The sequence below is a fragment of the Cebidichthys violaceus genome, unplaced genomic scaffold (genome assembly GCF_023349555.1).
Source record: "Cebidichthys violaceus isolate CVI_PGR_0920_01 unplaced genomic scaffold, fCebVio1.0.p SCAF_1, whole genome shotgun sequence".
NCBI lineage: Eukaryota > Metazoa > Chordata > Actinopteri > Perciformes > Stichaeidae > Cebidichthys > Cebidichthys violaceus.
Window position 1 is genome coordinate 324160 of NW_027176262.1, and position 16021 is coordinate 340180.

Genomic DNA, 16021 nt, shown 5'->3' on the forward strand with positions numbered 1-16021 from the left:
ACACACACCCAGAAATACACACACGTACAGTATCAGTGTTTCTGAATCTCTGCCAAACTACGATCTGCTGTAGAGGCCAAACTGTGTGCGCTCGGCAACACGTCAGGAAACCAACACAGTTATTATTATTAACAACTGCTGCAGCTGTAAAACTGCTGGATTAGTGTTTAAAGCAACATGATGTTTACATTTTGTGTTTCTTTGTATCTGTGTTGTGTTTATAGTTGATTAACCGCAAGAAAGCCTGACGCTGTTTAAAGTGCTGCTTTGTGGACATGATGTGTGGGATGATGATGAGACAAACAGGCAAAAGGCTCACTCCTCAAACAGAGGAGCTCTTTGTAGTTGTCTTTTGTAGTTGTTGTGCGTCTCTTTGTTGTTGTTTTGCATCCCTTTGTAGTCGTTTTGTGTGTCTTTTTAGTTATTTTGCATCTCTGTTTAGTTGTTTTGCATCTCTTTTTAGTTGTTTTGCATTTCTTTGTATTTGTTTGCGTCTCTTTTTAGTTGTTTTGCGTCTCTTTGTAGTTGTTTTGCGTCTCTTTGTAGTTGTTTTGTGTGTCTTTGTAGTTGTTTTGCATCTCGTTGTAGTTGTTTTGCGTCTCTTTGTAGTTATTTTGCATCTCATTTTAGTTGTTTTGCGTCTCTTTGTATTTGTTGTGCGTCTCTTTGTTGTTGTTTTGCATCCCTTTGTATTTGTTGTGCGTCTCTTTGTTGTTGTTTTGCATCCCTTTGTAGTTGTTTTGCGTCTCTTTGTAGTTGTTTTGCGTCTCTTTGTAGTTATTTTGCATCTCATTTTAGTTGTTTTGCGTCTCTTTGTATTTGTTTTGCGTCTCTTTTTAGTTGTTTTGTGTGTCTTTGTAGTTGTTTTGTATCTCTTTTTAGTTATTTTGCATCTCTGTTTAGTTATCTTGCGTGTCTTTGTAGTTGTTTTGCATCTCTTTTTAGTTGTTTTGCATTTCTTTGTATTTGTTTTGCGTCTCTTTTTAGTTGTTTTGTGTGTCTTTGTAGTTGTTTTGCGTCTCTTTTTAGTTGTTTTGTGTGTCTTTGTAGTTGTTTTGCGTCTCTTTGTAGTTATTTTGCATCTCATTTTAGTTGTTTTGTGTCTCTTTGTATTTGTTGTGCGTCTCTTTGTTGTTGTTTTGCATCCCTTTGTAGTTGTTTTGCGTCTCTTTGTAGTTATTTTGCATCTCATTTTAGTTGTTTTGCGTCTCTTTTTAGTTGTTTTGTGTGTCTTTTTAGTTGTTTTGCGTGTCTTTGTAGTTGTTTTGCGTGTCTTTGTAGTTGTTTTGCATCTCATTTTAGTTGTTTTGCATCTCTTTGTATTTGTTGTGCGTCTCTTTGTTGTTGTTTTGCATCCCTTTGTATTTGTTTTGTGTCTCTTTTTAGTTGTTTTGTGTGTCTTTTTAGTTGTTTTGCATCTCTTTGTATTTGTTGTGCGTCTCTTTGTTGTTGTTTTGCATCCCTTTGTATTTGTTTTGTGTCTCTTTTTAGTTGTTTTGTGTGTCTTTTTAGTTGTTTTGCGTCTCTTTGTATTGTTTTGCGTCTCTTTGTAATTGTTTTGCGTGTCTTTGTAGTTGTTTTGCATCTCTTTTTAGTTATTTTGCATCTCTGTTTAGTTGTTTTGCATCTCTTTGTATTTGTTTTGCGTCTCTTTTTAGTTGTTTTGTTTGTCTTTGTAGTTGTTTTGCATCTCGTTGTAGTTGTTTTGCGTCTCTTTGTAGTTGTTTTGTGTGTCTTTGTAGTTGTTTTGTGTGTCTTTGTAGTTGTTTTGCATTTCTTTGTAGTTGTTTTGCGTGTCTTTTTAGTTGTTTTGCATGTCTTTGTAGTTGTTTTGCATGTCTTTGTAGTTGTTTTGTGTCTCTTTGTAGTTGTTTTGTTTTTCCTTTGTGATCGTTTCGTTATATTTTCTTATATTTGTCTTTGTTAGACAGACTTGTTATGATTGTGGTCTTTTCATGTGATTGATTTAATGTTTCATGTTGTCAGAAATGTTGCTCTCTCACCTGTCAGGTGTGTCACAGAGAACAGTCTGCTTCCTCTAAATATAAACGCATCAACACTCACATTTATTTGTGTAAAACCACCAAATCTCAGCCTGAGATTCACTTCCTGTTTGTGTGTTTGGTGGCAGAAAGAAGCTCAAACAGCAGCTCAGTGCAGCAGCAGCAGCTCTCTGGTAAGTTATGAATTTTTATGTGTTGCTGACTTTTTCTGTCCAGATGTTTCCAGAAATATAATTCATGTTGACATCTTGTAGAACTTTGTCTTTTAAAGACATGATAAACAACATCAGTGCGTACTCCTTTAAAAATACTACCTAAAAATACTCTACTATACTGCAGATGTACATGTGTTTTTTGTGTATTTCTTATGTTACATGTGTATTTTTTCTCTAATGGAATGTTGTAGTTTTTCTTATTCTTATTATATTATATATCGTATGTATTATTATCAGTGTCACATTTTCTGTGTAAATCTGAAACTGACATATGACAGCAGAATAAACGTGATAATATGTATATATAATAACATAATATATACTATAATAATATGTGATTGTGGATATTTAAACGGACAACAAGCTCAGTCAAAACTGCTAACTAAAAATAAATATTAAACTGGTTTGACATTTATGGACTTGTTTCCACTAAACTGTGCTTTTATTCAACATTAATGGTGATTAATGAGTTCAGATTATTCATTAAGAAAACACTGGATTCACCACGAAAAAAACAATAAAAAAACAATTATAAATGTTGATAAAAGTGTGTGAAGTGTTCAGATTCACTCGTTGTCTTTGAAATTATGCTTTTATATCAGGTTTATTTTCTTTTTATCATATATATTAAAACATCTTGAACTTTTTATTCGTGCTTATTTTTCCCGTGATAATGGCCGTCAGGTGAATGAAGTATAAGTACACAATACTACAAGTACTTTTTGCCAGAGTGCTTGAGTAAATATTGTCTGATTGAAGCGTCATTGACTGACTGACGTTCCGTGTCGTGATCAGTCGGATGGAGATGTGGAGCTCGGTGCTGCCCCTGCTGGTCGCTGTGAGTCCTGCGCTTCTGTTGCTGCTGCAGCTTCCTGACTACACAACCACACAGAAGGAGGGACTCTGGCAGGACTACAAACATGGCCGCCACGGCTCTGAGCTGCCCGACAAAAAGCATTTCTGCTCCTGGAAATGTCTCCTGTTCACTCTGCAGTGGCCCGGAGCCTTCTGCCAGGTGAGCTAGAGGAGGTAGTGATGTAGGTGAGGAGGTAGGGAAGCAAAAGCAAAAGAGGAAGTTCAGAAGTACAAAAGTGGAGGTTGTGAAACAAAAGGAGGAAGTGAGGATGTAGGACAGACTCTTTTCCTTTGTCTCCTCTCTCTGAACAGTCTTTAGATGAAGAATCTCTCTGCACGATTCCTCCGACGATCAACAACTGGACCATCCACGGCCTGTGGTGAGTTCACCTTCATCACCTTCACCTTCATCACCTTCACCTTCATCGTCCTCACCTTCATCTTCATCACCTTCACCTTCATCTTAGTAGTAATAATAATAGTAGTAATACTACTACTTCTAATAATATAAATCATAATCATAATCATAGTAATATAATAATAATAATAATAATAACAAGCTAATAAGCTACTAACTAGGTCATCGTTAACCCTTTCCTTGTTAACGCTCCCTGTGTTCTTGTCTGCAGGCCTCTGAAGGCTTGGCGCTGCTGTACGTGCTGGCCCATGTTTGAATCTGACGTCCAGGTGAGTCCCGGTCCGAACCGGCTCACCCGGTGACCTGAGACCGGGTCCACTGATACTCTGAGGCTGAGACCTGATCCCTGATCTCTGATCTCTGTCTTCCAGGAGCTGGACGCAGAGCTGAAGGAACACTGGCCGTCTCTACTGAACACCCAACGCAGCTTCAACTTCTGGTACGAAGTGAGAACGTGATCAGAGTTGTTCCTCCATCACTGTGAACACACGAGTCCATGTGTTCTAACACCAGAACCATGTACGTCTAGTACTGCTCTATGTACACAAACTCAAGTTACTTTACAACAGTAGTTCTATTCTCTGATACTTTATACTTACACTCTACTACATCTCAGAGGTAGCTATTGTACTTTTTACTCTACTACATCTCAGAGGTAACTATTGTACTTTTTACTGTACTACATCTCAGAGGTAACTATTGTACTTTTTACTGTACTACATCTCAGAGGTAACTATTGTACTTTTTACTACACATATGTATTTCTGTCATAACAGAACAAGACATTTTAATGAGACTGATGTATGATTTACAGAGCGATCGATTAACAGAGAAAATAATTGACGTTAACGTGCATTGAAGTGTTTTCATCAGCGTTCATCTGTCAGTGTGTGTGTGTGTGTGTGTGTGTGTGTGTGTGTGTGTGTGTGTGTGTGTGTGTGTGTGTGTTTGTGTGTGTGTGCGTGTGTAACAGGAAACAAGAGTGGGAGAAACACGGAGTGTGTGCAGCGTGTGTTGAAGGGATGAACTCTCCACTCAGATACTTCCAGATCTGCCTCAAACTACGAAGACAGTTTGATATCCAAAGGTTAGTACACACACACACACACACACACACACACACACACACACACACACACACACACACACACACACACACACGATATAAACAATAAGATGAAGATATGAACAATAATTAAAGTTGTGTCTTCTCTGCAGGTTGCTGGAGGACGCTGGTATCACTCCGTCCTGTGAACGACCATATAAGGTAACAACAAACTTTATGTAACAATAAACACATTAATTTATGACAAACTAGACTGAATCTTCATTTTGATTTGTTTTAAGTCATACTAGACCATGACTTTGTTTGTGACTATTTTTATGACATACATTTTTTATCCTTATACTTTTTTAATGGTTCACGACTGTTCACTACGGCTCACTACTGCTCACGACTGTTCACTGCGGCTCACGACTGTTCACTACTGCTCACGACTGTTCACTACTGCTCACTACAACCCACTACTGTTCACTAAACTCACTACAGTTCACTACGGCTCACTACTGTTCACTACAACTCACTACAGTTCACTACGGCTCACTACTGTTCACTACAACTCACTGTTTCATGACTGTTCACTACAACTCACTGTTTCATGACTGTTCACTACGGCTCATTACTGTTCACGACGGTTCGCTACTGCTCACTACTGTTTCATGACTGTTCACTTCTGTTCACTACTGTTCACCAGCACTCACCTCGTTCTTCAGCTCTTTGATTTCTCTCTTTGTTTTCTTTCTTCATGTTTTCTTCACATGCTATACTCTGACTTTTTATGACTTTCATTGACATACTTTAATATGGATTTTTTACATTTAATGACATACTATATTATGACTTTCTTCAACCCTTTTTTACTTAAATACTGTACTATGACTTTGTATTGATTTACATTCATACTATTGGTGTGCCAAAGGGTTACCATTAACCAACATGAACCAAGTCCCAAACAACCACAGAGACAGATCACTGAATGTATCTACATTGTGATGAACTCACTGAATCAAGGTCACAACTCAGGGGATCCAATGGCCACAAAACAAAGTGATGCACCTCTAATCTTAAAGAAAAGTTCATCTAAAATAATAAAGAAACACAATCACTAACCTCCCTGACTTAAATACACAGCAGGAAACAAGGTCACCAAATAGTCTTTAGGAAGGAAGCTAGGACCAAAGTCGTGACACTGTACTACTTCATATAAAGTAGTATAGTGTCACGACTTTGGTTTAAAACTGTGATGTTTTTATTGACTATTTTTAACATGTCATGACATACTATACTATGAATTTCTTTAAATTATTTTCTGACATACCACACCAACCCTAACCCGACATTACATTACATTATTTTGGCATTCTATTACATTTAATAACAAGAATACAAATTAAAAACAGATTTAATGTTTAAGACTTTTAAACTGTCGTTTAATTGACCCATAAACTTGAACTAGATGTAAAGACCCAGCTGACACCGTTTATTATTATCTTTATTCATCTCGTTTCTTATCATATGTGCTGTATTCACTGCATGTCTGTGGCTACATGGTCACATGTTGCTGCACTGGTTCTCAGATGTGTGTATAACTGTACTCTCATCAGTATCTCAGTACATACTTTGCTTCCTGTGTTTTCGTAGCTTGTGGAGGTTCATGAGGTTCTGGCTCCACATCTGGGAGACAAACATGAGATCCAGTGCGTGACAGACGAAAAGGTCAGATCTTCTGTCTTCATCTAAACGTCCCTCTGTCCAGAGTCCTGTCTGGTTATTGTCTTCACATTTCAACAGTTCAGGGATTTATTGTGCAGACATGCTTGTTTACTCTGAGTTACTGACGTCCAAACAACACCTCATAAAACACAGAGAGGGTCTGAGAACGAAACTCTAAAACGCCCCAAAGGCTTCTAATAAAACACCATCAGCTTAACTTTTTGCACTGTGTTGTTGTTTAACGTTAGGCTCCACCCACCGTGACAAATAGTCCTGGTATGTGCAGCATGCCGAGGCAGTAACCGGTTCTGAACAAGATTAAAGTGGAAACTTAAACGTTACAGAATGTTGTTGACTCGTCTGTCTGGACTCACTGCTGTATTCACTCTAATGAACCGTAATGACTCCATGGTGTGTTGGTATCCTACCAGCTGGTTTCATCTCTGACTCCTCCCCCTTCAGGACAGAGAGGTGTGGTTTCAGGTGAAGATTCCTCTGTCTCACAACCTCACCGTCGGCTGCGATCACCACAACGTCACCGCCGGTGACCCGGCGCCCCCCCGTAACTCCTCCCACGGGCACCCCTGCCCCCCCCAGGTCCCGTTCTACTACTTCCCCATCAACCACCAGGATCCACAGCGGCCCTGCGGCTAACGGAAGCTAATCGCTAATCAATAACTTTGATTGTTTGGTCTCAAGAGTTACTGATTAATACAGTTAAATACATGTAACAGCTCAGTATTAAAATAAAAACATCTGAAGGGTTTAAGTGTGTAAGTGTGTGTGTGTGTGTGTGTGTGTGTGTGTGTGTGTGTGTGTGTGTTTGGCTGCACAGCTAAAAATCCAACATGTAGACAAAGGAACTGGTTCACAGTTTATTGACATGTCACACTTTCTTTCAACCTCCTCCACCAAAAGAAAAGTACTGACAGGACATTCAGAAAGCACTAAAAACAGATTCAGACCACTGGTGAGAATACAGCAACGCTAACGTAAAAATGATAAAAAACAAAAGGAGCGCAGAGAGAGAGACTGACTGTGGATCTAACTGCTGACAGAGTTTGTGGGTTCGTCTCCTAAGAGTAATAAAAAGTGAACTCTGGCTCGTCTTGGACATCACAGCCAGCAGTCTCTGGTGTGCGTCTCTGTGCTCCCACCTCACTCATGTGTCTCTGTGAGGACGTCTTAGTGTCCCCCCCCCCCCCCCCCCCCTCAGTGCTCCAGGCGTCCCAGGAACCTCAGGTTGAGGATCTTCAGCTGGTCGTCCAGCTCCATGCGGACGATGCCGTCGTCTCCGTCGATACTCAGCAGGATCCCGGTGGCCTCGCGGTCCTCTCCCAGGATCACCTTCACCTGTAACAGCAGCTCTGAGTGATGGATCTACCGTTTAACTCTCACAAACAGGTCGGGTTCTATCACGTAGGAGGGATGTTCCTCTGAACCACGGTTCTGTATTGAGGTTCTGACTATCGGTGCTATCGGGTCGATATTCTGGGAAATCTGTTCCAGATGTGTGTGTATTATATTTGATAAACAATAAATAAGTTCTAAAATGATTAGTCGTATATGCGAACAAATTGTGTGAAATATGTGAAAATTATAAATATAAATTATTGAAAAAGAAAATAGCAAAATATGTGAAAATAATGAAAGAATTGAGTGAGATATTGATCATCTGGACTCGTATCGTTGACGTTATATTATATATTAAAAATAATCCAAAAAAAATCACCAAAAGTTCAAAAAAAATTGTGAATGTTTTGAAAAATGCGTGAAAATTATTGAAAAAAAATTGTAAATGTATGGAAATAAATAGTAAAAAATGTGAAAATAGCACATAAGCTGTGAGAGTCTCACTCAATTGAGTGAGCTGGACTCTCATCGTTGACGTTGTATTACATTCTACAATAATAAACATGGACGCAGACGTACCTTGTTGTTCTTGGTGGGTGTGATGGGCTCCAGGTGGTCGCTGCTGATGCTCACCACCTTCTCCGACTCCTGCATGAACACCGAACACATGGCTCCCTGAAGGAACACAACACTCATTATGAGCATCTCCTCTCTGCTCATCAGAACCAGATGAACACTGTGATGAGGAACATCACGTGTGAAGCCTAAACACAAACACTGTGTGAAGGTTTCTGACAAAGAGCTGAGGAGAGTTAAGAAGCTTTCAAAACAACCTTCAGCTTCAGCCGCTCACTTCTTCAGAGGCTCCTGGAGGCAATAAGCTGCTTTAACAAATATCAACAGTCTCAACATTTGTTCTGAGTCACAACAAAGAATGATCAGCAACATGAACGTGTGTTTAGTCTGATGTTCATCCAGTGATCTACAGCTGTTCACTGCAGCTGCTCACAGATCACCATGAACACTGGAACTACACTGTGACACACAAGCAGTAGAAGCTAAACTAAGAGTCTTCATCAACTCACCCTCACATCTGAGGAGCTAAAGAAACACTGAACTGTCATTCAATTGATCCATATCTGCACCCATAAATCACACTGGAACAAAGAGATCACTAAGACCGGCGAGATGACGAGGGTCTGAGGGTGCAGATGAACTCTTAAAGAGACAGTACAGCTGTTAGTGTCTGTGTTGTTGTGAGACTAAAGAGTGTTTTAAAGAGTCACAGGTGTTCGTCCTGAGAGGTAGTCACTGATCTACATCACTTCTACTACCTACTGTAGTAATACAGTGATTATGTACAAGTACCTCACATCAGAAGTGTCCCTGTAAACAGCAGGAGAGCTGCACATCACCATGTTGTATTATTACCGTGACGCTCCTGATGACCCCGGTCTGCCCCATCAGGTCCATGAAGGAGTCCTTGACCCGGACCAGGATGTCGGTGGTCACCCAGTCGCTGCCGCCCTGCTCGATGTTGGAGCCGGGGGTGTGAGGGTTGTAGCCTCCAGGAGAGGGCGCTCCGGGCGTCATGGGACTGTAGCCCACGGGACTGGGACTAGGACTGGCCTGTGGACACAAGGGTCACGCTGGCGTCACGCCCGGGTGTCTCAAGAGACCGTTCCGATTCATAAGGACCGTCTCCTACCTGGTAAGCCATGGGTGAGGGCGTCGGGTGGTAGCTGGCTGGAGAGTGCGTGTTCTGGTAGCCGACCGGCGAGGGCGCCACCTGGTGGTAGCTCTGAGGACTGGGACTGGGCTGGTAGGAGCCCTGAGGGGACGGGGCCGCATAGGGAGAATACTGCTCTGTGTTGTACCTGCGCACACACACACACACACACACACACACACACACACACACACACACACACACACACACACACACACACACACACACACACACACACACACACACACACACACACACACACACACACACACACACACACACACACGATGATGTATTGTGTTCACGTTAGATTCAACAGGTCATGGGTTCCTGCTCTGAGCTACATTCAGACCATGGTGCAGACGGACTCACATAGCAGGCGTGCCAGGCGTCTGAGGGTTGTACTGAGGGTTGACCTGCGGAGAGGGGACTTCTGGGTACCCGGGGGTCTGGGGGTTGGGGGTCCCCCCGTAGCCCTGAGGGGAGGGGGAGGGCTCGTCGTCGTAGCCGAAGTCGTACTCCTCCTCGTTCCTGGAGAGAAGACGCACACGTTTAAAAATAAAGAAAAGAACGTCAAAGTAACAAACTTCAAACACACACACTGAGCTCTCTGTGTGTGTGTGTTTCTGTATGTGTGTGTGTGTGTGTGTGTGTGTGTGTGTGTGTGTGTATGTGTTTCTGTATGTATGTGTTTGTGTGTGTGTGTGTGTTTCTGTGTGTGTTTCTGTATGTGTGTGTGTGTGTGTGTGTGTGTGTGTGTGTGTGTGTGTGTGTGTTACCTGGAGGGTGTGTTGGGGTTACTGGGGTCCCAGGCTCCGCTCTGACCCGGCGTCCTGCTCCCATCATGCAATGGGGTCTGAGAGCCGTAGTGAGGCGTACGACTTCCAGCTGGAAAAAAAATGAATTTAAAAAAACCCGATCAATGAGAAACATGAACATCGTTTAACAACTTCACAAATACTTCAAATGAAATGACAACATGAATGAATAAAAACAAAAGACAGATTCTGTTTTACAGTTTCTGATAAAAAGAAACGTCTTGATTACATCAATGATCTTTAATAGAACCTTTATTATGAGATGCAGCTGCTGTTTAACAACGTTAACATTGTATCATAGTCGACCGTCGACAGTTTATAGTCTAGTCTATAGTTTACAGTTTATAGTCTAGTTTATAGTTTACAGTTTACAGTTTATAGTCTAGTTTATAGTTTAGTTTATAGTCTAGTTTATAGTTTACAGTTTATAGTCTACAGTCCAGAGTTTACAGTCTAGAGTTTACAGTTTATAGTTTACAGTCTAGAGTTTACAGTTTATAGTCTACAGTCTAGAGTCTACAGTCTAGAGTTTACAGTTTATAGTCTAGAGTTTACAGTTTATAGTCTACAGTTTACAGTTTATAGTTTAGAGTTTACAGTTTATAGTCTAGAGTTTACAGTTTATAGTTTACAGTTTATAGTCTAGAGTTTACAGTTTACAGTTTACAGTTTATAGTCTAGAGTTTACAGTTTATAGTCTACAGTCTAGAGTTTACAGTTCATAGTTTAGAGTTTACAGTTTATAGTCTAGAGTTTACAGTTTATAGTTTACAGTTTATAGTCTAGAGTTTACAGTTTATAGTTATAGTTAAAGCAGTGAACGGCTGAGCAGCTGCTCATAAACACTCAACATTCATCTCAACATGTCTTTGTCATCTGGCTCTACGTCGTCTTTACTTCAATGTTTATCATCTTCTGTTCATTGAATTGTTTTGTTTGACATTTAAAGCACTTAAAGCTGCATCTCATGTCAGGGAAGGTTTGACTAAACGTGATTGTGAATCAATGAGTCATGTTGTCACATGGAAAGACTTGAATAAACACGACATCACAGCAGAGTAATGAGTTATAGTTAATAATAATAATAATAATAATAATATCTAATGCTTCAGTCGTGTTTTAAATATGATTCACATCCGTTCCAAAACAAACCTGCCAAAGAATGAAGATACTAAATGAACAGTGAATGGAGAAAACACTAAAGAAATAAACTGGTAAAAACGACACAGAACATGACACAGAACACAGAACATGACACAGAACATGACATAGAACATGACACAGAACACAGAACATGACACAGAACACAGAACATGACACAGAACACAGAACATGACACAGAACACAGAACATGACACAGAACATGACAGAACACAGAACATGACACAGAACATGACAGAACACCAGAGTCGTGTGTTTCTTACCCTCGTGTATCGGCGTCTGAGAGCCGTACATGGGCGTTCTGGATCCGGTGCCGTACATGGGGGTCTGGGAGCCGTACATGGGGGTCCGCCCGTGGGTGGAGGTCATCCCGCTGGGTCTCTTAGCTCCCCTAAAGGGAAGGAGGAAGGTGAGGAAGATGGGGATTAATGAGGTTAGAAACCTCTGGAGCACATGCTGATCACATCATTGATGCACCACCTGCAGCATCATCAACTTCATTTGTGTTTGTTTAAAACACCAACAAGCTCGTTTAGTTTTCCCGTATACGTCTCTGGTAGAGACCTGTCAATCAGCGTGTAGCCCCGCCCCTAAAGCATCCCCTCTTTCTGGTCTGTGTGACTCTAAATGGAGCATAATGTACTAAATGAACATCATGCTGTATTGAAGAAGACTGTAAACTAGAGATTGAGACCATAAACTCATGTTTACAATGTTTACTGAGGGAATAAATCAAGAGAGAAGTAGAGTCATTTTAGACTAAACTTCTACACAACCAGAGGAGTCGCCCCCTGGTGGACACTAGAGAGAAAGCAGGTTTAACTCATGAAGAACAGGAGAACTTTAAAGAACCAGAGTCTACAGCTTGTGGTTGACATCGTGGTGTTTTTAGTTGTAACTTATTGAAGTGATGACACTAAAGGGATAAATAAATGGAGAGATGTATAAGTGTATAAGTATGGTAACGTTGTGTATGGTTTCTCTGAGCTCACGTCTGAACAGCAGCAGCTGAAGTGAAGGAGTTATAGTCACTACACTCAAGTCCTACACTGATTACTTCTGTCCCTCGATCAACACCGGAGATTACCTCAACTCAAAGTGTCTAAACAGGTATTAGTATACATTTCATGACACATCGTTCAGACGTGAACGTGATCCGGATCGTTCATTGAAGAGTGACGAGGTGAGATACGTACATGGTAGTTAAGCGCTGTCGGTCTACAGAGATGGTCTGACAGGTGGAGTGAAGCTCCACTCTGGCTGTGGACTCTGTTGCGTCCTTCACCACACCAATGTATCCTGGGAAATGTAGTCAGATTCATCAGTATTGTTTAAAAAACAAACAGGAGAGAGAGACTACAGAACAGTCTCTGTCACATTCATGACGCGTTACCTTTGTAGGGACCCTGAGAGATTCGGACCGTCTGACCAATCAGCTCGTTGTCTCTTCGTCCTCTGCCCCGCCCCATCCCTCCTCCTCCTCCACCACCACCACCTCCTCCTCCTCCACCTCCTCCTCCTCCACCTCCTCCTCCTCTCTGTGGAGAACCTGCAGGATGATAAAAACCGTGTTACACAAAGCCAGTGTTTGCTTTATCTTCCTCTGTGTACGGACCGATAAACACCACTCCTACTTCACACGTGAAAATAACACGTCTGGAAGTATTCAGTATACATACATATATATATATATATATACGTATATATATATATATATACGTATATATATATATATATATATATATATATATATACATATACATACGTATATATATATATATATATATATACGTATGTATATATATATATATATATACATATATATATATATATATATATACGTATATATATATATATATACATATACATACGTATATATATATATATATACGTATGTATATATATATATACATATATATATACATACGTATATATATACGTATATATATATATATACATATATATATACATATGTATATACATACGTATACGTATACGTATATATATATATATATACATACGTATACGTATACGTATATATATATATATATACATACACATATATCTATCTCGTGTATCTCTAACAAATCTCGTTCTTAACAGCTTAACGTCTTGTCAGAATTCAGGGTTATAATTTGAGCTGTAAAAGTCTCAGAGATTTATCTTTCCCTCGTTTTCGGCAGAGAACTTTATAACAACTTTATTAAAAAACACAACTGGCAAAACAAAGTCCCTCCTGTGAGACGTATGAGTGTGTCTGGTTGAGATCCAGCTGGAGAGCAGAGGATGTGATTGATGTGACATTACGTCACAACAATCACACTGAACAGACGCAATCAATCAAAGAACGCTTGTTTTGATTGGCTGAGAGCAAAGCTACACAAACATCATTATTTCTAGATCTGGCTGTAAAGAGGTTATGTTTGACTGAAGAATAATAATAATAATAATAATAATAATAATAATACTCTGTACTGGTTTGTTTCACTGATAACCGGCACCAGCAACAGCAGGAAGCAACATGTTCCTTCAGCAACTGTACAGAGCAACAAGGAACCTCAACCAGGAGATCAAGAACAACGTCAGCACCAATCTAACACTTTAGCAACTTTAACACGTTTACTAACTTAAACCCGTTCAGCAACTTCAACCCGTTCAGCAACGTAAACGCGTTCAGCAACGTAAACGCGTTTAGTAACTTTAACACTTTAGTAACTTTAACACATTTAATAACTTTAACACTTTAGTAACTTTAACACGTTTAGTAACTTTAACACGTTTAATAACTTTAACACGTTTAATAACTTTAACACTTTAGTAACTTTAACACGTTTAGTAACTTTAACACGTTTAGTAACTTTAACACGTTTAATAACTTTAACACTTTAGTAACTTTAACACTTTAGTAACTTTAACGCGTTTAGCAACTTTAACACTTTAGTAACTTTAACGCGTTTAGTAACTTTAATACTTTAGTAACTTCAATCAGAGGGTCGGAGGTTCGATCCCCTAAGTGAAGTGTTTGATGATTAAAATAATATCTGTTGAGAACGGACTTCAGAAGCCTCTTGTGAGGATGTAAATCACACTGAAGCCGGTCTAATGTGTGATGTGAGTAGCTTTAAAGAAACGGTGCTGATGTGTGTGTGGTTTGTGAGCTCACTTCCTCCTCCGTGGTGCATGGGGCTGCTGATCCGAGGGCTCATTGGAGCGAATCCTCCCACTGTGAAGTTGGTCACGTCTCTGGGCTGAAGGAGACACAGAGACAGTTGGTTGGCTTTCATTAAAACATGGAAGTTAATGAGTCATCTTCACGGCTCATCAAATACTCAAGTGATAACAAATGCTGCCGATACGTCAAACTGACCCGTTCATCATGGCCACAAGCTGTAAAAAGCATCATTATCGTCCGATTGTTATCTTTCTGATGGTCCTTGAACACATAGTGTGCGACGAATTCTTCCATCAGAAAAAGCACCAAAACTAAACGCTTAAAACTGTGATATTCAATAAAACATTTTATCATTTCACTGTTCTAATTTTACACATTTACAACAAATTAACAGAAATTCTGCTTCTTTTTTAATGAGTGATGTCATCATAACTGTTATTCTCACTAAAGACATGTTCTAGTTCTTCTACTCACCACTGAGAGAAACATCTGACAAAAAAACACCAGAAACTGCTTTGAGTTGATGCTTCATGAGCACAAAGGTCACATCAACACCACCTGAACGATGTGAGTGAAACTCTACTCCGTCTGTGTGTGTTTGAATGCGAGGTGAGGATCTGTCACACTGACCTTGGATCCACCGGCCAGCACCAGGTGTCTGGTCTTACAGACGAACATTCCTCCGTTCTCCACCAGCTTCTTGCAGTGGAGGAAGGCGAAGCCTCGGAACAGGTGACGGATCTCTCCTTCACGGCCCTGCAGGAGGAGCGAGCACACTTCACTCCACAACACCAATCCTAAAAACAAGTGATCCAATCCTCCGTTCAACTCTCTCAACCACAAAACACAAAAGCTACACCGCTCCTCACGGCCAGAAGCTGTAGAAAGCATCGTTATCAGAAGATCTTCATCTCTACAATGTTTGAACAACGGACTGAAATAAAAGGACAAACCATCAAGAGAATATTTTACAAGCTGCAGGATCTCAAGCAGACGTAGATACTTCATGACAGACAGAACCGGCGGAGAACGTACCGAGTGTGGCCCGTCGATCACCTTCACGATGTCCTTGACGTGGATGTTGTTCTGCTCAGAGTCCAGCGCCACGGCGAAGCGGTTGTCCTTCCTGCGGTTCACCGCCTGGTGACGCACCGTCATGACCTTCCCGTGCATGTTCAACACCTGAGAGACACCCAGCAAGTCTCACTTTGCTTCATACTTTGGAAACGTCCACTGAGCTTCAGACTAAACTAGTGGACCATTACCTGAAACGTCCACCGAGCTTTAGACTAAACTAGTGGACCATTACCTGAAACGTCCACCGAGCTTTAGACTAAACTAGTGGACCATTACCTGAAACGTCCACCAAGCTTTAAACTAAACTAGTGGACCATTACCTGAAACGTCCACCGAGCTTTAGACTTAACTAGTGGACCATTACCTGAAACGTCCACCGAGCTTTAGACTAAACTAGTGGACCATTACCTGAAACGTCCACCGAGCTTTAGACTAAACTAGTGGACC

The 16021-nt window shown here is 40.6% G+C and overlaps 2 protein-coding genes across 2 annotated transcripts in view; one reads left to right on the forward strand and one right to left on the reverse strand.

Moving 5' to 3' along the window:
* The first annotated feature begins 2131 nt into the window (after window positions 1-2131).
* On the forward strand, window positions 2132-8191 carry rnaset2l (ribonuclease T2, like). Its single transcript, XM_068703552.1, has 9 exons — window positions 2132-2176; window positions 3014-3233; window positions 3386-3453; window positions 3703-3760; window positions 3863-3930; window positions 4465-4578; window positions 4710-4758; window positions 6193-6267; window positions 6727-8191. Exons 2-9 carry the CDS (start codon window positions 3018-3020, stop codon window positions 6916-6918), a joined length of 840 nt encoding a protein of 279 aa, XP_068559653.1. The 5' UTR covers window positions 2132-2176; window positions 3014-3017; the 3' UTR covers window positions 6919-8191.
* Window positions 7460-16021, reverse strand: part of supt5h (SPT5 homolog, DSIF elongation factor subunit) — a 19797-nt gene continuing 11235 nt past the window's right edge. The window contains exons 19-30 of the mRNA XM_068703433.1: window positions 15533-15679; window positions 15128-15253; window positions 14489-14573; window positions 12719-12874; window positions 12522-12624; window positions 11589-11716; window positions 10126-10234; window positions 9719-9877; window positions 9326-9494; window positions 9049-9246; window positions 8197-8292; window positions 7460-7617 (exon numbers count right to left, since the gene is read on the reverse strand). Coding sequence (XP_068559534.1) covers window positions 7477-7617; window positions 8197-8292; window positions 9049-9246; window positions 9326-9494; window positions 9719-9877; window positions 10126-10234; window positions 11589-11716; window positions 12522-12624; window positions 12719-12874; window positions 14489-14573; window positions 15128-15253; window positions 15533-15679 — 1617 coding nt within the window. The 3' untranslated portion in view covers window positions 7460-7476. The remainder of the gene's footprint in view (window positions 7618-8196; window positions 8293-9048; window positions 9247-9325; window positions 9495-9718; window positions 9878-10125; window positions 10235-11588; window positions 11717-12521; window positions 12625-12718; window positions 12875-14488; window positions 14574-15127; window positions 15254-15532; window positions 15680-16021) is intronic.